General features: G+C 44.4%; 1 protein-coding gene across 1 annotated transcript in view; it reads left to right on the forward strand.

Annotated features, from left to right (window-relative positions):
* The first annotated feature begins 2,328 nt into the window (after nucleotides 1–2,328).
* MBOAT1 (membrane bound glycerophospholipid O-acyltransferase 1) overlaps nucleotides 2,329–24,112 on the forward strand; it is an 81,014-nt gene continuing 59,230 nt past the window's right edge. The window contains exon 1 of the mRNA XM_083187851.1: nucleotides 2,329–2,666. Coding sequence (XP_083043977.1) covers nucleotides 2,574–2,666 — 93 coding nt within the window. The 5' untranslated portion in view covers nucleotides 2,329–2,573. The remainder of the gene's footprint in view (nucleotides 2,667–24,112) is intronic.

The raw sequence follows: 24,112 nt of genomic DNA on the forward strand, positions 1-24,112 counted from the left end.
CACATATATAAAAATAATTTTCTATATCTATATGCGTCTAGAAATAACTTGAATTAGTCCTGGACCACCAAACCAGGGCATGCCTGCAAAATCCTTGGGGCACCCCAAGGTACCACTGCCATAAGCTTCTATTAGGAAATGCTATCGTGTAAAAGTTTAGGAAAGTTTTTCTTGTACATGTGGGGAATAAGGTAAAAGAGATCCGGACTATGGGTCGACATTCAATAAGTTGACCAGTATTGGTGGAAATGGACAATGATGCTTGAAAAGGTCGACATCAGTTTTTTTCACGATTCTTCCTCTTTTCATTTTTTTTACTTTTTTTGGTACTTCCCCATTTTGCGACCACCACTTACGCCAGTTACGTTAGCAGCTACTTAACTGGGTCCACACCACCCTCCTGTGTCCACGCCACCATGTAACACCTTTAGCAAAGTTGTGAGGAGTGGAGAAAGCCACCGAGCCCAAACGTGGCGAGCGAACGATGATGATACGTAAGTGGTGGCCGCAAAGATGAGGCAGTACCCTTTTTTTCATACTTTACCATCCACATGAACTATGATTGGGAACAGTAAAGTGTGCTGAGTGCAGTAGTAGTGTAGTGAGCCACCTGGGCAGAAGCAAGGGGGTGCCGTACACTAATTGGGGGTCCAATGTGGTCAGATGTAGAAACGAACACCAATAAAAAACAAAAAAACGTTGACCCTTATTCTGATTGAGTCGGATGGCTGCATGTTCGGTCGGACGGCCGATGTATTGTGTTCGTGCTTGCACATCCGAACACGGCGTTAATTCTGTGCATTAAAGGATCGTACGGATCCATCCAAGCAGGGGGTGGAAAGGGGCGTGAAGGGCTGTTTGGGCTCATTACCATATGCGTACTCATGAAAACGCTGGGTGTATGTATGGTAATAGCCGGATGCCAGCCCATATCCCTGCTTTCACATGGAAAAATGTCTGAGTGGTCTGGAGCACTCAGGGCTGCCTGACCGTTCATTCAATGGTCGGCGACCATCAGATAATGGGGGAGGTTCCCACAGATGGGAGAGGTGTTCACATGAAACATCCATTCGCTCTGCGTCTTACCGCATTCGGACGGTCTGTGTGATCCGTATGGTAAACGGGGCTAAGAACACTCGGTGGCCATCTGAAATACGCATCCGACCGGGGCAACTAGAATAAGGGCCTTTGGGTCAGTGTTTTGTTTGTATCCATCTTTTTTCCCATGTGGACCTTTGGTGTTGCCCCAGACACGGTTGACAATATGACCCATACTCCCGTCTTTGCAGCTTTCATCATGATTAAGTTAATTTGTCATTTATATTGTCCCTTTTTTGTCACGCATCAACTTATTTGGTACTTGTGTATTTTGGCGGCGCCCATCGCATCGCATCGCATACCATAAGGCATACGATGGTATGCGATGTGACGCGATATCGCGCGATACTGTACAATGTCATACAATTTTAAAATTGTATGACATTGTACATGGCATACAATGCCATACAATGCGATTAAACATTGTATAAGCACCCTAATGGGTGCTTACAATGTTAAATGCACCCCCACGCCACTCCCCCCCACTATAAACGTGAACCCGAAGCGTGGCGAGCGCAGCGAGCCCGCGAGGGGCGGCGGTACGCGTCCTCCGACCTTTTCATACCCCCACTATCCACGTGGGCGTGGAGTTGAGAATAGAAAGTGTGGCGAGCGCAGCTAGCCCGAAGCGTGGCGAGCGCAGCCACGCTTCGGGCTCGGTGCGCTCGCCACAGTTTCTATTCTCAACTCCACGCCGACGTGGATAGTGGGGGTATGAAAGGGTCGGAGGACGCGTACCGCCGCCGCTCGCCACGCTTCGGGTTCACGTTTATAGTGGGGGGGGGGTGGCGTGGGGTGCATTTCACATTGTAAGCACCCATTAGGGTGCATAAAAGCACCCTTTATGGTGCTTATACGATCTTTCATCGCATAGGGGGCAAAAAGTGATGCGACGCGATGAAAACATCGCGTGATACACATCGGGGGCGCTGCTATAATACATAAGTACCACTTATTTTTATGGGGGTTACATCGTGGATTTACATAGTTCTATCTCCAGTTTCTCACCCAGCAACACCAGCAAGTTAAAGAAATCATCCATGTTTCACAGAGCAGCCCTCCTACCCTGCCCCGGCACCCTGAGGCAGGAGCTATAATGAGGGAACAGAGATACCAGCACCGTAGAGAGGAGGCAGCAGCCCCAGCGCTGTGTACCGGGTCGGGCGTTTCTATTTGCCCAACAAAGCGGACGCTCCAGCTCCAGCCTCCGTCCCGTATGCACGCAGCGCTGGCTCTCTCGACTGAGAGCAGGTCGGAGGGCAGCGGCGGGTGTCAGCAGCCGCACCCGGATCCCCCGCAGCACCTGTGATTGGGCGTGCTGCTGAGGGCAGGGAGTGGCCGGGCTCTGACTTATCTCCGCCACAGAGACGGTTTGTTTGGTTTCCTGGGTGTGCTGCCGCTGTGTGTGCGCACATGTCCCGCCGGTGCCCGGGTTCCAGAACCGGCAGCAGGGGATGCTGGTTGCTGCGAAGTGAATGATGGGGACTCCCGGTGGCATGATTCCACGGAGCACGGGCTCCACCTTGCTGCAGCCGCTCAGCCAACTCCTGCACATTCCCCTGGAACAGGTGAGTCTGGAGTAGGGCACGGTGATGGAGGATCTGTATTTTCTCCAACAAATGACACTGGGATGAGTGGTTACTAGGCTTGTGGTGCTTTTATTATGGGTCGGCAATGCTCTCTCCTAACCTATAGCTCAGTGTTTTAGTAGTACTTCCTCGTCTTTGCGGGCCACCGCTATGCCAGTTATGTTAGCCGATACTTAACTGCTATTTAAGGATTTTTGGCAAACATCATTGTCCCTTCGCAGGCTTGCTTCGCTCGCCACACTTTGGGCACGGTGGCTTGCGCCGCTTCACTCGTCACAACTTTACTAAAGGTGATATTATGGTGGTGTGGACACAGTACGAAGTTCCATAGCGTAAGCGGTGGCCGCAAAGATGAGGAAGTACTGTTTTATCTGTTGTTCATAATGTTTCTCAACTATGGGGGGGGGGGGGGGGGGTATTCAGTGTGCGCAAATATAGGCACACATCTGTTCAATGCGGCCATCTTCGACCGCATAGATGCCGGTCAGGTTCAACTTTCTAACAAGTAAAATTTACATGGTTGAGAACAGTTCATGGATTGTTGGATCCGTGGCTCTTTTCATCCAAAATACACGTGAATTTTGACATAGGGAACATTGAATACAGACGGTTGAATTAACATTTGATTGTCTCTGATTCTGCCTGTTGTGAACGTTTTTGACAGTCGGAATCAAACATTAAATACCCCTCTAAATCTATTTCAAGGTAAGTAGTAGTCAGGGCTAGTGTAAGACTTGTTTGCACCCTAGGTAAAACTTCAGCCTACTGACCCTACCCACATTGCTGCCAATTCCCACTTTCCACCCCCTCAAATGACAGTGTGGAGGTGGTGTCCAAAAAGGTCCACATCCGCAACATGCACTAAGTAAATGTCTTTGTCATAGACCTTCATTTTGTGATCGGAAAACTCAAGTTGGCCATAGACTACTACAATGTATGGCCATCCAAGCTGCTCCCAAACCTTCCCCACATGCAAGCCCAGGAGGGGGGCCAGGTTGGACGGGCAGCAGATCCGACCCTCGACTCGTCTGATGTGCACGGGACCGAGCATTGGACCCGAGGGGGATGTCAAACATCTCCAATTTGGGTCAGTTTCTCGTCCAATTCGGAGTAGTGTGTGGGCGCCTTCAGTGTTCTTTTACTCAAGTGTCTTCTGTTGATACTCCATGTATCGGTTTACACTACATGTCTCATGCGATAGTGTCTAACATAAAAGGGTAAATTGAACTGTAAATTCTGCTGAGTTTAAAGGACCAATTATTTAAGTAGCTAAACCGACCTAGTTTTGCCTTTTTCTATGATTGCCCCTTTAAACAACATTTGCCATAGTAATGTAAAGCAGGTTGTTACATTTGATCCACAATGTCACTGTCATTTACCCTTTCCCTTTAGAGGAATAGCCTAATTTAGTTATACCATGTTCTCATTGCCGCCCCTGCAAAAACCTGTTTTTTCTTGCCGGATTTTTAGTGGGGCACAGAGCATCTCAGCTCACAGACCCCCCTCATACTGCACCTCAGACCCGGGAATTTCCCGTGTCTGCCCCTTTCACACTGCTTCTTTTGGTCTGCCTGCCAACAAGTGTTTGGAATCTAAAACAGCAGGTTTGAGCAGCTTTCAGCTCAAAGCCGCCCAGTGTGTATGGCCCGCAAGCGCTGGTGCGCGCTTCTGCAACATCGTCGGGAAAGCCGTTGATCTGCTGGTTATACCAGCAGATGAGCGGCTTTCAGGACGGCTTTGCATAGCGATCCACTATGCAACGCCGTCCTCCCCCCTCCATCGGCGCCGGGCTGGGGGAAAGCCGCTCAGTGTGTATGCACTGAGTGGCTTTCCCCCCAGCGATGAATGCGATCATCGCTGTCTGTACACACTGGGCATAGTCGCCCAGTGTGTATGGACCTTAAGAGCAGCTTTGATTGTCTTTTGGGAAGTTTGTAAAAATTCCGCTGATTGGCTGTAAAGATGATCTCATTAAAGAGGCCTTTTTCCCCCCAGCACACTGCATTGATTTTATCATGGATAATACCCCATTTAATAAAATAATAATAATAATAATAATAATAATAATAATAATAGCAAGACATTTCTGTTTTTATGTACATATTTTATTCATATGTACAATAAAGTGCTTTACACCACAAAATGTACTGTTGTGTGTGAACATATTGATAAACAATTTCTATATCAAAATATAAAAACAATATAATATAAAACTTTAGCACTTTTAAATAATGCCTAACATTACATCTGTACAGGCCGGCCGAAAAGACATGTAAAGAAAATACTGTAACCAGCTTAAACAGTTTTACAACTCTTGGTAACAGGGGTAGACAAGGCTTTGGGCAGATGCAGGCTGCTCGTCACAATGGGCCTTATTCTAGTTCACGCTTTTTGATGGACAAAACCATGTGCACTGCAGGTGTGGCAGATGTAACTTGTGCAGAGAGAATTAGCAGTTTTGTGTGTGTGTCTTTGTAATAAAAAATAAAAACGCATGCGTTCCCAGGCGCCCCTCTCTACCACCTGCTCGGAAGGCCAGAAGCAAGCACTCGGCAACCGGACTTCTCACCAAGTTCGCAAGCTTCCTGCATACAGAAATGCGCAGAAATGGTTCTGCGCATGCTTATACACACAACGCTGCCTGAATTTGTGTCCGAGCGAAGCGATCTGAATAAGGTCCCGATTCAGATGGATCGGCTGAAATCTCATGTGCAGACATCCCGTCCGACCTGATGTGTGGTCCTGTATGCATCGGGTCAGAGTCGGGAGGTCGGATGGGCTGCACATAAGATTTGGTAAATCTTATGTGCAGCCTAGAGGCGTGCAGTGGGCGGTGAACGCGGCGTATAGGAAGATGGGAGCCAGGCGGGGGGCTGCATGCAGAGAGCCGGGCAGGAGACACAGAGAGGCAGTGGGCGCATTTGGCGGTGAACACGGCAAGGGGACCAGAGAGCTGGGTAGCATAGGGGAAGCCAGGCAGCGGGTGCACGTAGAGAAAAAAAAAACACATACAAATGAATGGGCAGCCAGTGATTGGCTGAGAGCTCTCTCACTGGCTGCCCATTTACTTATTATTATTATTATTATTATTATTATTTTTTATTTCTATGTGTGCCCGCTGCCCGGCTTCCCCTACGCTACCCGGCTCTCTGGTCCCCTAGCCGCGTTGACCACGCATTGCCTCTCTGCGCGCAGCCCCCCCCCCCCCCCGCACCGCTCGGCTCAGAGATATCTTTGATTTTATGTTGTATAAGCACATCAAACACCTGAAACACACACAATTAGATTTTATTTGTGCATGAAACAAGGTTTAAAAACATGAAACAAAGTTTGTACTATCTCAAGCACTGACCTAGCATGCCAAGCAATAATTTTCTAGCATGTATTTAGTGCGTTACATATCATGTCCCCAGTGGGGTCAGGTACAGATGTCCGAGTAGTACTTTTAGCAAGAACAAAAAAAATTACATTCTGGAAAATATGGTTTTTGGAGTAATTTGGATAAGGGACACTCAACCTTTGTGTGTGTGTGTCTGTAAGCCCGCTCGAAGCAAAAGCTTCGAAAGCTAGTCTGCTACCTTCTGTGTTTGTGCATGTGTGAGAAATATGTAGTCTCACGCTCTGCCAGCAGATGACAGTGTTTCAGAGATTCTTTGGTACTATATTTCCAAGGATGCAGACAGTAGCTTTGACTTTTCTGGAGCACGCCTCGACACCACCACCTAATATGAACAACATGACAATCTCGGAGCATATTTTGGGGGCACTTTGACCACTGTTGTAAGGGTGGATCTGCACATACCCAGTGTTGCTCCACATTAAACATTGGAGACTTAGGGGAATATTGGGTTTATGTAAATCTCGCAATCTGTCCCGATTTCCGGCAATATACTATTTTTAAAATGATCGAATATTATAGTGATTGAGAGCAAATTTAGTTTCGCATTATTTATACTAGATATTGAATTTTGCCTGTATGCATCCTGATGCATAGTTAGAAATCTGTTTTTGTAGGGGATCCCTCTTTTCCGGCTCTTTCAAACTGTTACACCAACCCATTGAGACTTTCTGTATGCCAGCGCAATACCCCGGCCCAAAATTTATGTGGCAACAAATTACAATTGGGTGCAGGTGCTTAGTTTTTCATGGCTGATAAAAGTAGACGATGGCATAGAAGTTAATGTTGCTAGCTTATAGCACTAGAATCATGAGTTTTTAGTCATTCTGGTCTAAAGTCTAATCTGCATAGGGGGTGGGGAGAGAGACTGATGTGGTGAGGGTGTGGTTGCATGAGTGAGTCATTGTGACCATTCATAGTGAATCACGTCATTGGCCACCCTTTTCACCCGATAAGTGGACGTCCGTTTCCTTGGGGAAACTCTCATTTTTCAAGTGGCCCTGAGTGCCACACGAGTTTTTGCAATGGGCCTGGAGAGTAGATAAGTATGATTTAGACTGTTAGCTCCCATGGGGCTGGTACCAATGGGAGTGACAAGTATTCTCTGTATCGTGGTGCTATGTAAATAAATGATTATAGTATCCAAAAGAAGATTTATTTAAATGCATTAAGATAGGAATGCAGAATAAGCCTAAAATGTATGACTTTTTAGGAATAGACCACTTGTTTATTCCCAAATTAGAAGTCCTAGCAGCCATACTGAGGTTCAGATTTTCTATTTTTGGAGGGAGATAAATTGGAGAGAAATAAAGTACAAGCCAATCCGTACTGGTACTTTATTTCTCTCCGCTCTATCACTCTCCAAGGCTTAGCTCCTCTCCCCCCGCCCTGAGTGTTTTGTTGTGATGTTTGTTGCTTTTGAGCAGATACCTGAGCACTAATTAGTCATTGGGGAAAAGAGATCTCAAGGAGGCATGATCATCGGGTTTCCTGTATGAGTAGACCTGGGCCTACTAAGATTAAAATCCTATTTCTATCTGTGTCTGCAGTGACTGAAAATCTATTTAAAGTGTTTTGACATCATCCTTTGGTGCTGTATGTCCATGTGAAAAAAAAAAATAAATGTATAGATCTCATTTAAAGTAACAAAAGCTGTCAAAAGCACTCCAATAAATGAGAACTATCTTAAAAATGCCTGCCTTTAATCTCAGTCCCCTCCCTGAATTTTTGTTTCCAAAACTCAGTTTAAAATGGACAGTAGAAAGGACAAATATTATGGGTGCCTGACGGGATCCCGACTGTTAAAATACCGCCGCACGGGTTCCCGACGGCCACCAGCTATTCTCCCTCGTGGGGGTCCACGACCTCATAGAGGGAGATTAGAATTGGTGGCGAGAGCAGAGAGCTCGCAAGGGGCTTTGTTGTGCTTGCCACGCTGTCTGAGTCCGACCAGTCGGGATCCTGACGTCGGGCTGATGACTGTCAGAACCCTGTACCACACCACCATATTATGCCTCCTTCTTCCCTATTATGAAGGAACTTTCATAGCACATAGGACACAGAAGGCAAGGGTTCCCTTTTGTTAACGGTTCTCATTTTAAAGTAATCTCCAGTGATGAACTTGGCTGTCTGATTTATTACCTCTATACTCTGCTTTATTTGTCTGATGCCATTAGGTGACCGGTTTTTCCTACTCACTTTTTTTTTACACCCCCCCCCCCCCCCCCCTCTTTGATGTTTCCGGCTTTCTGTGTGCTTTTGGAACGACCTGGGTATCATAACCCCTGTCTACACTTGCACACCAGATTGGACCTGGGTTATTCCAGCAATAATCGAGGTTTAAAGTTTGGTGTTAAAGGGGGTATATTTTACACTATACTTCCTACTATTTTGTTCCAAATATCCCTCATTTTATAGACTAATCCACTTTATTTGAAAACCTTTGCTAAGTGCTGACTGCTCCCTGTCACATCTCGCATGGTCCGTGTTCAACTGAACCGTTTTTACAGCAACGTGGAAACTGCCTGTGCGGCCGCCAGAACAGCGAGGCTCACCTCTATATTCAGCAGGCTCCCTGCATTAGCCGTGAACCTCGCTGTTTGTGGGAATCTTTGACATCATCTGACAGCAAAGGATATCCCCAGAACATTTTCTGCGATCCCCGCCGTTTAACCCCCTCGCTGGCCACATTGAATACTGCTTATTGGGGGGGGATCTTAGAATGCACACCCAAGATACATGAGGTGCTATCATGCTGGGACTTGTAGTTCTGCAAAGAAAAATACATGGTGCAGATGCACACTCCATATTATTAATCAATAATAGAGGCTCTTGGTATATTAATTGGCCAAGAAATATTTGCCCACCAACCAGCTTCACGGTGGCCTCATTTCTGGTGGGTCCCTAATACTAAGTTTGAATCTGGGGCGCGGAACCCCGAAAAGGTTGGCATAGGCCAGTCACCCCAGGGCAGCACACAAATGAAAAACTAAGCTAAATGTGTATTAATAAGAAAGTAGCAGAAGCTAGAGGTTAAAAAGTGAAGTGCTAGAAAGTATAATATATTAGTGGGAAATAAATAGTGCTAAATAAATGTTAGGGTGTGCCACCCCGAAAGCAACTCAGCCACACCAACCCAAGGGGAGCCGCGCCCCAAATCCATCCCCAAGACTAGCAATAAATGTCAATTTTAGGTATACCATTGAATACTGCCCATTGTATATGGTAAATTGGCTGATTTTATAATAGTGTTAGGAATAAGTTTAAGTATGTTTAACTATGAACTAAGCTTCTGATAAACAATGGTTATGGTATAGATCAGCGGTTCTCAAACTGTGGGTCTCAGCATGGGGTCGTGACTCCATGTTGCTGACCATCAGACTGATGACTTTTCTAATCTCCAGTGATTCAAGGAGTCTGAAAAATCTGTTGAATTGTCTGTTATTGTAGACTCCTCCCATCATTTTGTGCCTCCATAATGCTGCCATGTATGTGCTGTCTGCTGACTACACATGTGATGTGATGTGATGACCTTCTGCAGTAACTTGCTGGGGTCCCATCAGTGGCGTAACTATGGGGCCGTAGCCCCCGCGGTGACGGGGAGGCGCCGGGGTCTGCGGGCACTATTGTTTCTCCGCCAGCTCCCCACTGCTTGTGGGTGCAGCGGGGAGCTGGCAGGGGGGTCCGTGCGGCGCAGGGATACCTGTGGTCAGGGAGAGCCTGGAGGTCCCTGCGGCGCTGAGTATGACAATGCCCGGGTCCATGCAGTGAAGTGGAAACAACGCGATTTCTCCGCCGTGCGGCGGCTCGGGAAGCGCTTGTGACTTTGAAAACACTGGGCGCATGCTGATTGGCTGAATCTCAATGTTAGAAGCGCTTCCCGCGCCGCCGCACTTTTAACAGGGGGGGGGGCTAAATTGCCCCGGCGGGGGCGACGAAATTGTCCCAGTGGGGGGGGAAGAGCAAAAGTTTTTGTTACGCCACTGGGTCCCATAATTATTTTTATTGTCTGATGGGGTCCCAGAGCAAATAGTTTGAGGACCCCTGGTATAGATGAGAGACCATGTCTAGGTCAGCAGTGACTAGGTCGACCACCAGTGGTCGACATTGGCTAAGTCAACACCTAGGAATGGTCGACATTGACAGAAGGTTGAAATAAGCTTTAGGTCGACATGAATAAGGTGTGGAAACATGGCTCGCTGCACTCGTCGTTTCTGGCTCGGTGCCTCGCTGCGCTTTACACACTATTATATTCTCACTCTATGCGTATTTGGATAGTAAACTATAAAAAAAGGCGAATAACTAATTTCAACCTTATTCATGTTGACAATGTCAATGTCGACCATTTTTAGGTGCTGACCTAGTTGCTATCAACCTAGGGCAGTGATGGCTAACCTTGACACTCTAGCTGTTGTTTAACTACACATCCCAGCATGCCCTGCATCAGTTTTAGCATGGCCAAATAGTAAAACTGTAGCAGAGCATTCTGGGATGTGTAGTTCAACAAGAGCTGAAGTGTCAAGGTTAGCAATCACTGACCTAGGGACTGCATACCCTAAACAACATTTAGTATTTGCTGCTGCACTTCTGCTGATCCAAGTGTATGCAGCTGTACCATAGTGTACCAGCAACACACTTGTACTAACTGCCTCTGGGAGTACAGTGAGACCAGGGAAGTAAAACACCTCAGTTGGTTACCTCAGCACCTGCCCAGCACTGATCTAAACATCCTGGAATGTAGAGCAAAGGCTCTCCGCATACAATCTGAAAGCTACTAGGAAACAAATAGACTAGCAACAGTACCACTGTATATAGGCCTATTAGTCATGCTCTGGGCTGCATTTCTGGTCTTCCCACTCAGCATTTATGCACTCTTTCATTGCTGCATTGCCCAGGCATTTCGTGTTAATGTGGCCATATTTATGCAGCAAAGCTAAACTGGACAAATTGAATATGTGAGAATTTATCTTCATTTAAAAAAAAAAAAAAAAATATATATATATGTATATATGTATATGTATATATGTGTTTCTTTGTTTCTTTCTTAGCACTATTGCACTTTATTGCACGCATCCTGATGAAAAGACCGACCCGGTCTTGAAACGTTGATGGCATGAATATGTGAATTTTGCACAATATACTTGATCTGATTTACTACTAACTGAGTGCCGCCTGATTCTTTGGTGTAGCAGTACCCAGGGAAAATATATATAATTTTTTTTTTTGAGGTGGCAATAAGGATTGTGGAAATATGCATGACAATCCTTGATGGAGGCGATTTAATTGTCCCTGAACACTCTTGCTGCTCGGGGTTAATAAAAACTGTGCACAGAGCAGTTTTGGCCGGATAAAGGCCACCATAAATCTAAAAACGACCCCAGCCTGTTTTAAATCTGCCCATGATTTTATGAGCTGACAGAGAAATGTACACATCTAGCAAACTTTATAACGGGAATTTAATCAACAAGCTGCTTGGATAAAAATGTACAATTAAATATAAATTTGCCATAATTGCACATGCATTGGGTGTACACAACTAAGGGCCTGATTCAGAGTTGATCGCAAAATCTTTATCAAATGGGCAAAACCAGGTGCAATGCAGGTGGAGCAGAGTTATTGTGGGTGCACACGGTGCGATTTTGCTTGCGTATTCGAACTGTACGCAAAATGCATTTGATTTGACTATATAGTACTATAAGCAAGACTATTTTTCTATTCGATTTCCACTACACAGGAACGTGCATTGGGATCGAATCTACATCAAATGTATTCGATGTTCTATTTGATGTTGCTTCTATAAGCAAAATTAAATAGAAAAATAGTGCATATTTCACCGTATGTACCCTCTATTAGATTTGGAAGCGTTCTTTATTTTTTTTTTTTTTTGTGAAGGGTAAATATTGACGGCTTTACGTTTGCACTGCAATTTAGATTTCAGTTTGATTACACCTCACCCGTATCTGATCCTCTGTGCACGTGTTACAATTGCCCCACATGCAGTGCATGTGATTTTGCCCATTTTAGAAAGATTTTGCTTTTGCGATCAACTCTGAATCAGGCCCTTGATTTGGATATTTGTTTTTCCGCTGGGTTACATGGATATGTGCAATTTAATTGATCCCGTTCAGTCATCATTATCAGTGTGCACTTGACATTTTGGAATCATTTGAGCTGCAGGGACACCCATCATGTTGCTTCTTTAGGAACTTCACATCCTAGTATGGCCTGCCACTGTTTGCTAATAGGGCATTCTAAAACTGTGGCTGGGGTGCTTAGCTCCACAACAGCTGGAGGACTGCACATTGCATATCCCTGACCTAGATAATTAAGGTTAAAAATTTGAGTACAGGGTTAGCAAAAAATGTTACCCACTGCAGAGGGCTCTGGAGCGCATTCTATAAATTTCACATCAACTGCCGTGTTACTGGAACTCCTGCTGACAATTGGGGCTCTGTCATGCTCAGCATGGTTTGTGTGCCACTGTAAATCTGTAATGGTCAGGCTACACCATTTACATCAGTACTGGGACCTTTAAACTCACCAGTCCTTGCACAGTGCCCAGCCAGTCTGGAGAACAGAAGCTACCAGCAGCTGGATGGAGCGGTCTGAGCATGGAATGTGTTGGGTGTGGTAGGGGTGAGCACAGAATCCCACCCCTCCACTGGCAAGCAGCATATAGAAAGAGACTGAGCCTCCTCCCTCCTGCATGATCTGCGCCCCCCCCCCACCCCTCTATCCTGGTCACCGCACTGCTCACCCATCAGCAGGGTCTTACCCCCAAATGGCCCTGATGCCTCCACTTTTAGCACTGCAGGATCGCCTGGTGGTTTCCATTTCCTGGTCACTGCTGCTACAGATGTGTCCACATATATCTAGCCTCCTTGTGTGCCAAACAGCCCTTCTAGTCAGGCTATGGCGTGGCTCGGTAGCGCCAGGCATCTGTGCATGCATTCTTTTCTAATACAATGCGTCTTATTTGTAAAACTAAGCAAATAGGACGCACAAGCTGATTAAAATTATATGGCATGCCTATACACCCAAATAAACAGTTGAATTCCCCATGGAAACTACATGGTTGTATATATTATGTATGTGTAGAGGTATTGGTATACAATATATGTCTTTAGAAAATGTGGAAATGTATGACTGCATATGTAGAAAACTGCTCTAGCATGTAGGGTTTGCATACGTGCATAATATGCCCCACGCCATAAATTAGTATTGGGTCCGTTTTATTTCCCCTAGAACCAATTGCCTATAAGTATAATATTATAAAGCTAATTCAGCATTTATTTTTCACTTACTCAGTAAACCAAGGGAGTTGAACTATGAGAAATAGTTATTCGATAAAGGTATCATAGTACTAAATGGTTAGACTGCCTCATTCAGACCATCCAGGTAAATGGTATTACATTTTAACATCCGGTATAATTTATGTTGGTGGTACTAATGTCTCCCACGTGACATGCAGTGAGGTCTAAATGTGGCTAAGCACTGCCCACACCCTCTCCATCCATCTGCCCTCGACTTACCTGGCTCCCTGCACCCCCAGCCCTCCACCTGTCAGCAGATAGTGTGTACAGTGTGTGTGTGTTTCTCTTTACTTTAGTGGCGACCGTGGAGAAAAACTATTTAGTTGCCTATGTATTTATTTCTCACATTATTAATATAGCGCACACATATTCCGCAGCGCTTTACAGAGAATATTTGAACATTCACATCAGTCCCTGCCCCGATGCAGTTTACAATCTCTAATTCCTAACACATGTGCATGCACACACATTCATTCTAGGGTTATTTTTCTTGGGAACCAATTCACCTACCATTATATTTTTGGATTGGAGGGGAAACCGGAGTACCTGGAGGAAACCCACACACGCACTAGGAGAATATACAATTTCCACACAGTTAGGGCCATGGTGGGAATCGAACCCATAACCTCAGTACAGTAATGCTAACCATTACACCAACCATGCTCCCCCTTGTTTAACCAAAAATATTTTGGTCTTGTTAAGAACGTGTTTGCAAATGGTGCATGTTCCCACATTTAAGGATACCTGTTTTGATACATACAGTATGGGGTATATTCAATTAGTGTCGGATCCATTCTGACATTCATTTGTCGGAATGGATCTGACACTATTTATTCAATCAGTGGCCAAATCAGCATGTTCGACTTGTCGGATTTGGCTGCGTTTCCGACAAAAGCAGGTGCGTCAGCGGCTTTGCCACCAATCCACCTGGTTTCAGACAGGTTGAAGCATTCAGACCTGTCAGGAAAAAAACAGCCCTTATTGAATAGGTCAGAACCTCTTCTGACCTATTCAAGAGGGAAACTGATGTCTTTCCAATAAGACGGCAGTTCCGACAGCAATTGAATATACGGTAATATTTTATAGTTATGTTCTTTATGTGCTCTTGTAAAGAACTCTGACAGTTCGGTGTTTTAATGGCTGTTTCAATAAATAATTTGTTATAGAATTCCGTCCATATATACCAGGGGTAGCCAACTCCAGTCCTCGAGAGCTACCAACCGTTAACGTTTTCCATGTCTCCACACAGAATCACAAGTGAAATAATTTTTTTTTTTTTTTAAATACTTTTTTTATTTGATTTTTTTCTTGCATCAGTACAAAAATACACATGAATACAAAAATACAAACATTATACATACAAACATTAAACCTACATGGTCTGACTCCATATTGTAATTTAAGTCTTGACTTAGATATACCAAGCTGCCCGCCTCCCCTTTTCCTGCCTTTATAGTTCTATTTGCAGGTTATTTCTACTTTATGGTATATATCAATTTATCATGGAGAAATTATCACACCCATTACCACTTATTTCTATTACAAGTGTACAATTTTAACATAAACATTTCTTATCCAATACTCAACAATCTATATATCTTATTGTGAAATTCTGTAAATACTGTATGTGTGTGTATATGTATATATATATATATATATATATATATATATATATATATATATATATATATATATATATATATATATATATATATATGATTAGGTGTATTTATTATCCTTATGTCATTCGTGATATCTTTTATTCTTACTCATTTTGATCCCAACATATACAGAATTAATTCATTTCGTTACCCCCTAGACCTTAATGTGTAAACTCTACGATATTTTGTGCATCCTCTTTTACTATTTTTTTCCCCTCATTCAGTTGCTATTTCAAAAAAATACTATACTATATTTTTAACGTGTATTAATCTTCTATTCTATATTTTTAACGTGTATTAATCTTATATTAATTCCCATAATAAACGGATCTATACCAACATCCCCACATTTTATAGAACTTCTCCATGCTGTTCCTTACCAAGTATATTTCTCTCTCATTTTTTAATACCTCATTAACAAGGCGGATCCAGTCCCCCCCCCTACCGGCGCCTTATCGGCCATCCAGGTACGGGCCAAACATACCTTTGCCAATGAGGTTAGGACAATTGCAAATTTCTTCATGTCAGTAGACATCCCTCCACTAGTCCATACTCCCAATACCAAGGATCGAGCGGAGAAAGCATGCTGCGGGATGCCTAATTTAACCATAAACTCTTGTATTTTAACCTAATATTTTTGGACTTCACCACATTTCCACATTAAATGCCAAAAGTTACCACCCGTCTGTTTACACTTAGGACAGGGAGAGGGTTCTTTGCCTGAAAATTTACTTATTCTTTGTGGTGTTAAATATGTTCTCTGAACAATATTGTATTGAATTTGCTGAACTCTTAATGAGTTAGCCTTGGTAAACATTAGAAATTCCACTATTTCCCATTCTCCCTCTGTTAGCTCAGGTATGTCTATTTTCCATTTCTCAAAGAGACTGTTAAGCCCATCCTCATGGATTTTACCCATTATCTGTTTGTACAATTTAGCGGTATTCTTTTTATTTTCAGTTTTTTTTATTAAAATCTTCACTGGACTATCCTGGATCTCTTTCCCTGATTTTTTAACCTATTCCTCTAAGGCACTTTTTAGCTGTAGATAGCTGAACAATTCATTATCTCCCCAGCCTAGCTCTCTTTGGAGCGTATTAAAAGGTTTCATTCTATTTTGCTGTAAGATCTGACCTATAGATTTAATGTCCATTTTAGCCCTTAGTTGTTGTAATTCCCTTTTTTGTAGAGTGTCCAGTGAAAAAATAGCTGTATCTGGGTCTAGTCCATTATATCCGTATCTATCTGAGCTCCATTTCCACACTTTAATGGCTTGATTTAATATTTGTGGATGTTTTTTCCTACAGCTAGATGTTAGGATGGCCTGAAGAGGTGAACATCCTGGCATAGCAAGATCTATCATTTTCGCTAACTCTTTTGTTTGACCCTCATCTGTTAACCATTCCCATAAATGCCCCAGCTGGGCCGCTACATAATATATTCTAAAATCTGGCAGAGCCAATCCACCTTTATCCCGATCTCGGGTGAGTACGTCGTATCCAATCCTAGGAATCTTATTCCTCCAGACAAATGAGGATAATATCCCTTTCAATTTCCTAAAAATTGAGATTGGTATATAGACCGGGGAATGCTGTATGACGTATAGTACTTTCGGAAGAATTATCATTTTTATTAAGTTCACTCTACCTATATTAGTTAATGGTAGTTTCATCCAGTTTTTACACTTTATCTTGATCTGTTCTATTAAGGGAAGAAGATTCAATGCGACGTACTCTCCCGAGTTAACCGATATATTAATACCCAAGTAGCAGCACCTATTTACCCTAGGAATGTTAGTATTGTTCTCATAAAATACTTCCCCATCCTCTACTGGAGCCATAAGGAGATGTGACTTATCTTTATTGATCACTAATCCAGAATAGGTTCCAAACTCCTGTAGATAGTAAATAATCTGGGGGAGATCATGCTCATAATCCGACATGCCCACCAACAAATCGTCGGCATATAACGAGACAAGGCCCCCCATCTCCCCCACCCCCACACCGGGCGAGCTAAAATATTCTCTAAGTCTACAAGCAACTGGCTCGATAGCTACTGAAAAGAGGGAGGGGGAGAGTGGGCAACCCTGTCTAGTTCCCCGCTTTAATGGAAATCTATCCGAGACGTACCCATTAATGGAGACTCTAGCCGTAGGCCTTCGATAGATAGAGAATACTCTCTCTATAAAAATTGGTCCAAATCCAAACCCCTCCAGCGCCGCTCTTAGATAGGGCCACTCCAAAGAGTCAAAGGCCTTATTGGTGTAGAAGGAGGCCACCGCTATCTCCGTCCGTGCCATTGAAGCCGTTTGCATATATGTAAACACTCTTCGAAGATTAATGGCTGTAGATTTACCAGCCCGAAATCCCGTCTGGTCTATATGAATTATTTCATCCAGGACCAAATTCAATCTCCTTGCTAATATCGACGCATATATCTTTGCGTCAACCGTCAGCAAAGAGATTGGACGATATGATTCTGGCTTTAATGGGTCCTTGCCCTTTTTAAGAATGACACTAATTACTGCTTCAGACATGGACTGCGATAGGGTGGTCTCCTGCTCCATCTGCTCATACAAATACAATAATCTAGGGGCCAGGGTGCTTCCAAACGCTCTATAGATCTCTGCTGGAAGTCCATCTATCCCTGGGGCTTTTTTCCCCGCCAGACCACAAGTGAAATAATTAGTTCCACCTGTGGATCTTTTAAAATGTGTCAGTCAGTAATGAGTGCACCTGTGTATTTGTGAGGTGAGCTGGAAACCGTGAACCATTGGTAGCTCTCGAGGACTGTATTTGGCTACCCCTGATATATACCATTGTTCAATATTTCTTGGGTTATTACCACCATATTCATTAGTTTACTACATTGTGCGGTGTCTTACATTCATGGGTAACCGCCATAAAGATTGGTCCTGATGCTATTTTCCTATAGACATTTTTTAACCGCTATTTGCCTCCAATTGAACACAATAATTATTATTATTATTATTATTATTATTTTATTTATAAGGCGCCACAAGTGTTTCGCAGCGCCGTACAAAGGAACAATACAGGGAGACAAAACTTGGCATAACATTGAATAAATAACAAAAATACAGTACAAATAAAGAGCACCACAGTTCAATACACATTACAGCTTAAATGTAAGTAGTGAGGACCCAATCAACATACAACTAGAGGCTTGAGGCCAATGATGGAGATGAGTATGAAGATGGTCACTGAGTGTTGGAGTAAAGGAGAGCTGTGAGTGAAATGTGAAGAGAAGTGGGCTTTGACAACAGGAGGGAAGAGGGCCCTACTCGGAGGAGCTTACAATCTAGTAGGAAGGGGAGACAGACAGATTACAAGAGGTGCAAGCGAGGGGGTGGTGGTTAGATAGCAGGATGTAAACAGGCAAGGGGTCGGAGAATCAGCTGGTTTATGCAGTGGAAGGGTACGCTTTGATGAATAGGTGAGTTTTCAGTGCCCGTTTGAAGCTTTGCAAGGTCGGGGAGAGTCTAATGGAGCGAGGGAGTGCGTTCCACTGAAGGGGTGCAGCACGGGCAAAGTCCTGTACTCTAGCATGGGAAGCAGTGACCAGGGTGGAGGAGAGACGACAGTCGTCAGCTGACCGTAGAGGGCGGGAGGGTGTATGAATGGAGATGAGGTTAGAGATATATGGAGCAATGGAATTAGAGATGGCCCTGTATGTGAGTGTGAGGTGTTTGAAGAGGATTCTGTAGGGGAATGGAAGCCAGTGCAGATTTTGTTGAAGGGGAGTAGCAGAGTTAGAGCGGCGGGAGAGGAAGATAAGCCTGGCTGCAGCATTGGGGACAGATTGGAGAGGAGCTAGTTGGGATTGAGGGAGGCCAGTGAGAAGAGCATTACAGTAGTCAAGCAGTGAGATGACTAATGAGTGGATGATCAGCTTAGTTGCACTCTGTGAGAGAAAGGGCCTGATGCGAGCAATGTTGCGTAACTGGAACCGGCAAGAATGGGCCAGGGGTTGGATGTGGGGTGCAAAGGAGAGGGAGGAGTCAAGAGTGACACCCAGGCAGCAGAGTTGGGGAACAGGGGAGATGATGGTGTTGTTAACAGTGATAGAGATATTAATAGGGGGCATAGCTCTGGGTGGGGGAAAGATAATAAGTTCGGTTTTGTCCATATTCAGCTTCAGAAATCGCTCAGACATCCAGGTAGAGATAGCAGCGAGGCAGTTGGAAACTTGAGAGAAAACAGTGGGGGACAGATCAGGAGAGGAGAGGTAGATTTGGGTGTCATCTGCATAGAGGTGATATTGGAAGCCAAAGGAGTTAATGAGTGCACCCAGAGAGGAGGTGTACAGAGAGAACAGAATGGGGCCAAGGACGGAACCCTGAGGGACCCCGACAGGAAGGATAGAAGGTGGTGAGGTAGAGCCAGAGGCAGAGACTGAGAAGGAACGGTTGAAGAGGTAAGAGGAAAACCAGTTGAAGACTGTGCCAGAGAGGCCAATGTTTTGGAGTGTGTGGAGGAGGAGAGGGTGATCCACAGTGTCAAAGGCAGCAGATAGGTCCACAAGGATAAGCAGGGAGAAGTGACCCTTGGATTTGGCTGACAGCAGGTCATTGGTGACTTTCACTAGGGCAGTCTCAGTGGAGTGAAGTGGGCGAAAGCCAGATTGAAGGGGATCTAGGATGGAGTGGTCAGACAGGTAGCTGGTGAGACGCCTGTAAACCAGCCGTTCTAGTATTTTAGAGGCAAATGGGAGAAGAGAGATAGGGCGGTAGCTTGTGGGAGATAAAGGGTCCAGGTTAGGTTTTTTAAGAATAGGCGAGACCAGAGCGTGTTTGAAGGGTGAGGGAAAGATGCCAGTAGAAAGAGATAGGTTAAAGAGGTGAGCAAGGTGGGAGCAGCCAGTGGGGGAGAGGGAACTGAGGAGACGGGAGGGGAGAGGGTCCAAGGGACAGGTAGAGGGGGGAGAGGATGAGATGAGGGAGCGGACTTCCTCAGCTGTAGTAGGGCAGAAGGATGACAGAGTGGGGTAGTTGGTAGGGGAGGATGATTGGGGTGGGTGGGCAGCAGAGGGGGTATGGAAGGAGATATCATGTCGGATTACCTCAATTTTAGAGAGGAAGAAGGAGGCAAAGTCAGTGGCAGTGAGGGATGAAGGGAGGAGGGGTGGTTCAGGGCGAAGTAGAGTGTTGAAAGTATCAAAGAGACGTCGGGGATTGGAGGAATGGGAAGGGATGAGAGATTTGAAGAAAGATTGTTTGGTATAGGAGAGAGCACAATGCCAGGCAAAGTACTTGGGGTACCTTAATACATGTCTGTGAGCATACGTACACTAAAAGGAAAGTTGTGAAGCTAATAGCTACTTCAGTGGTCTGCTGGCTCCAAAGTATTACAGCGAGTGTCATCTGAATGTTTTGTGTAGACTGCAGTTCTTGTAGGTAGTGCCTTTTGAGAAACCTCACTTCCACAATCAAACTGAATCCTATACTTGAAGAACAGGTTTGGTTGGTTTCAAGAATGTGCATCAGAAAGAATACCTGCTACATCAAGTAATTCCTGTACTAACTGTGCAAAATATTGCAATGTGCAGGTATTTCACATTTGGAATGAGCAGCTCAATAGACACACACACACACACACACACACACACACACACACACACACACACACACACACACACACACACACACACACACACACACACACACACACACACACACACACACACCCACACACCTATATGGAATGAGCAGCTCAATAGACACACACACACACACACACACACACACACACACACACACACACACACCCACACACCCACACACCTATATTATTGTATGTGCTTGAAAAATGACAAGCACTAGTTGGCTGTTTTGTTTTTTTATCTCCATCCACTTTTTCTCTCTAAGGTTTAGGGACATACACATGGGGCGATGTATGCATAATGATATGTGTATGAGCAGTCCGTGCTAATTTAGTGTTCTTTATGCAACAGGACAACGCATTGAAATCGCTATTAGACACTGAAAGATCTGGGCTTAAATTTCTAGACCCCCTTATCTACAAAACTATGGTCTTTTTTTTAATTTATTTTTTTAACTTCTAATTTATGGCACTTGGGGCAAATTCAAAATCCTAGAAAGGAGTACCGTATTCCAAGATCTTGCTTCAGTTGGCATCTGGCTTTATGATTTTTTTTTTACTTCATGGCAGCCATTACATTTGGTTCATCCCTCTCTTTCTCTCAATTAGACAGGTAGTTTTTTCCCCTAGGATCCGACTCCTCCTCTTCCTTATCCTATATAACTGAGCACCTCCCCTCTGACCATAGTTTTTTTCCTGTCTGTCTCCTCTGTCTGTAAACAGGTAGTTAGGTTAGCTAGTGTAGGTAAGGTATATGTGTGACCTGGCAGCGGGGGGATGGCGGTGCCTTACCCTGAATATTGATCTGGGCCGGCGGCATGGATCTTTTTTACTGCTTTATATTATGGGGATTGGCGGTGCCTGGAACCCTAAAAAAAGCATGGCAGAACGGGTGGAACTTTTGCCCGACTATGTGTGCGTAGGACTCACCAGTAATGTATGCCCAAGAAGCGGTGGCTGGGCGCGAGTGGTGTTGTCCAGAGCAGTGGGAGAGGCAGCGGCAGCATGTCCGGCGTGGTCACTGTTCCCGGCGTCTGTTTATAGCTGCTCTGTGCAGTAAACGTCGGAGGGAAGTGACACGCATTTCCGGCGCGCCTGCACGCGGTCTGCGTTCCACAGCAGGCCGCGTGCATTCCAATATACCGGAAGTGCCGGTATTTATAGCGCCTGGCCGGTGTAACTGGCGTTGCTGCTTGTTTCACAGTTTTGAGTGGATACTAGCGCTGCACATCATGGAGGATGCCTCTCCTAAACCAAATGTACCTCTGCCCAGGTGAGTCCTCTTTGAGGACTGGTTACTTTACTTTGCTGAGGTTAGAAAAGGTAGTTAGTCTATCTCTTTCTCGTTTTAGTGTGCCTGTGGTTGCAAAAAAGAAGTCAGCTAAGAAGAGATTGGATAAAATATGCCCTGAATGTGTGAAATCATTTACTGGTGAAAATATGTTGTGTAGAAGTTGTCTGCAGAAGAAAGAAGCTACTTCTTTCTATACCGGAAGTGCCGGTATTTATAGCGCCTGGCCAGTGTAACAGGCGTTGCTGCTTGTTTCACAGTTTTGAGTGGATACTAGCGCTGCACATCATGGAGGATGCCTCTCCTAAACCAAATGTACCTCTGCCCAGGTGAGTCCTCTTTGAGGACTGGTTACTTTACTTTGCTGAGGTTAGAAAAGGTAGTTAGTCTATCTCTTTCTCGTTTTAGTGTGCCTGTGGTTGCAAAAAAGAAGTCAGCTAAGAAGAGATTGGATAAAATATGCCCTGAATGTGACAAATCATTTACTGGTGAAAATGTGTTGTGTAGAAGTTGTCTGCAGAAGAAAGAAGCTACTTCTGTGTCTAACCAAATCTCTGAGCTTAGAGAGTGGATGGAGAAGAACTTTGTGTCAAAAAAGGAGTTTACTAGCAGCAAGAGATCTAGATCACAAACCAGTTTGGACATAGATGATGATTGTGGATCAATTGTTGCTGGTTCTGATGATAATGCCTCGGGTGATTCCACTGCTGAGTCAGGGGAAGTCATTGAAGACGAACGTTTATTTGATTTAGGTTTAGTGGAAGTGGTATTAAAAAACCTCTATAAGACTCTGAATTATAAGCAACCGGTAAAAACAGAGTTGGATACTTTATTCGAGGACAGATCAAGGAAGGGCAGGTGCTTCCCTGTCCATAAAGTTGTTAAAGACATATTAATAAAGGAATGGAGTAATGTAGACAAGAGAGTTGGTTCCTTTAAGAGGATCGATAAAATGTTTCCTATTGAGGATGAGGACTTTTTGAAATGGAGTAACATCCCTAAGATAGATGCAGCCGTTTCTGAAGTCACCACTCGTACAACCATACCATTGGAGGACGGTGCGTCCTTAAAAGACCCCATGGAGAAAAGGATGGAGAGTGCGCTAAAGCGGTTACACATATCAACATCGGTGTCGATGAAATCAGGTGTAGCCATAGCATCCCTTTCTAGAGCATTAAGAGTTTGGTGTGCCGCATTACAGGATGACCTGCAAGACAGAGCCTCTCGTGACCAGATGAGCAAAAGTCTGGCGCAAATTCAAATGGCAGTGGACTACGTCTGTGAGGCATCGTTAGATGTATTGGATTTCTCTGACTTCAGGGAGTAGTGGCCAGAAGGGCCCTTTGGTTGAAATCTTGGGCGGCAGATTCTCACTCCAAGAATAAGCTTGCAACTCTTCCATATGAAGGTGCCTTTCTATTCGGAAGTAAACTCGACCAGAGGATTCAGAGCATATAGATTTCATTCCTATTCCAGTAGGCAATCATATAGACAAGCCAGATCATACAGGCCGGGTAGGCCGTTTCGAGACAGGTACGCTTCAGGGACAACGCAGGCATTTTTTCGCCAATACATTAAAAAGAGAGGCGAAAGTTCTGGCACAAGTCAGAAGCAGTGATGCCAGATGTCACAGTAGCAGGAAGGCTCCTGGAGTTTGCTCATATCTGGGAGCAAAGCATCACAGACAAATGGGTGCTAGAGATAGTAACCGAAGGTTACCATTTAGAGTTTCTTTCAAAGCCAAGGTTGGTGAAATTTTTAAGTTCCAGAGTTCCTCTACTAGAGACAGAAAAAGAGGTCTTGAAGTTAAGTCTGCAAGCTCTGATCGACACAAATGCAGTCGAAGAAGTTCCAGAAATAGAAAGGGGACTAGGATATTATTCCCGTTTGTTTGTTATAAGCAAGGTGTCAAGCGGATTCAGAACTATCCTCGACTTGAGGAATTTGAACGATCGTCTAAGAAAAAAGAAGTTTCACATGGAGACAACCAAATCTATTTTGATGGGGATCAGAAAAAATGATTATCTAGTAGCAATCGATTTAAAAGATGCGTATTTTCACATTCCCATTTTTCCAAGCGACAAAGTATCTGAGGTTTGCTAAAAAAGAGAAAAATTTTCAGTTCACTTGCCTGCCGTTCGGCCT

Source organism: Crinia signifera, chromosome 5 (genome assembly GCF_055691185.1).
Source record: "Crinia signifera chromosome 5, ASM5569118v1, whole genome shotgun sequence".
In the NCBI taxonomy this organism is placed as follows: Eukaryota; Metazoa; Chordata; class Amphibia; order Anura; family Myobatrachidae; genus Crinia; species Crinia signifera.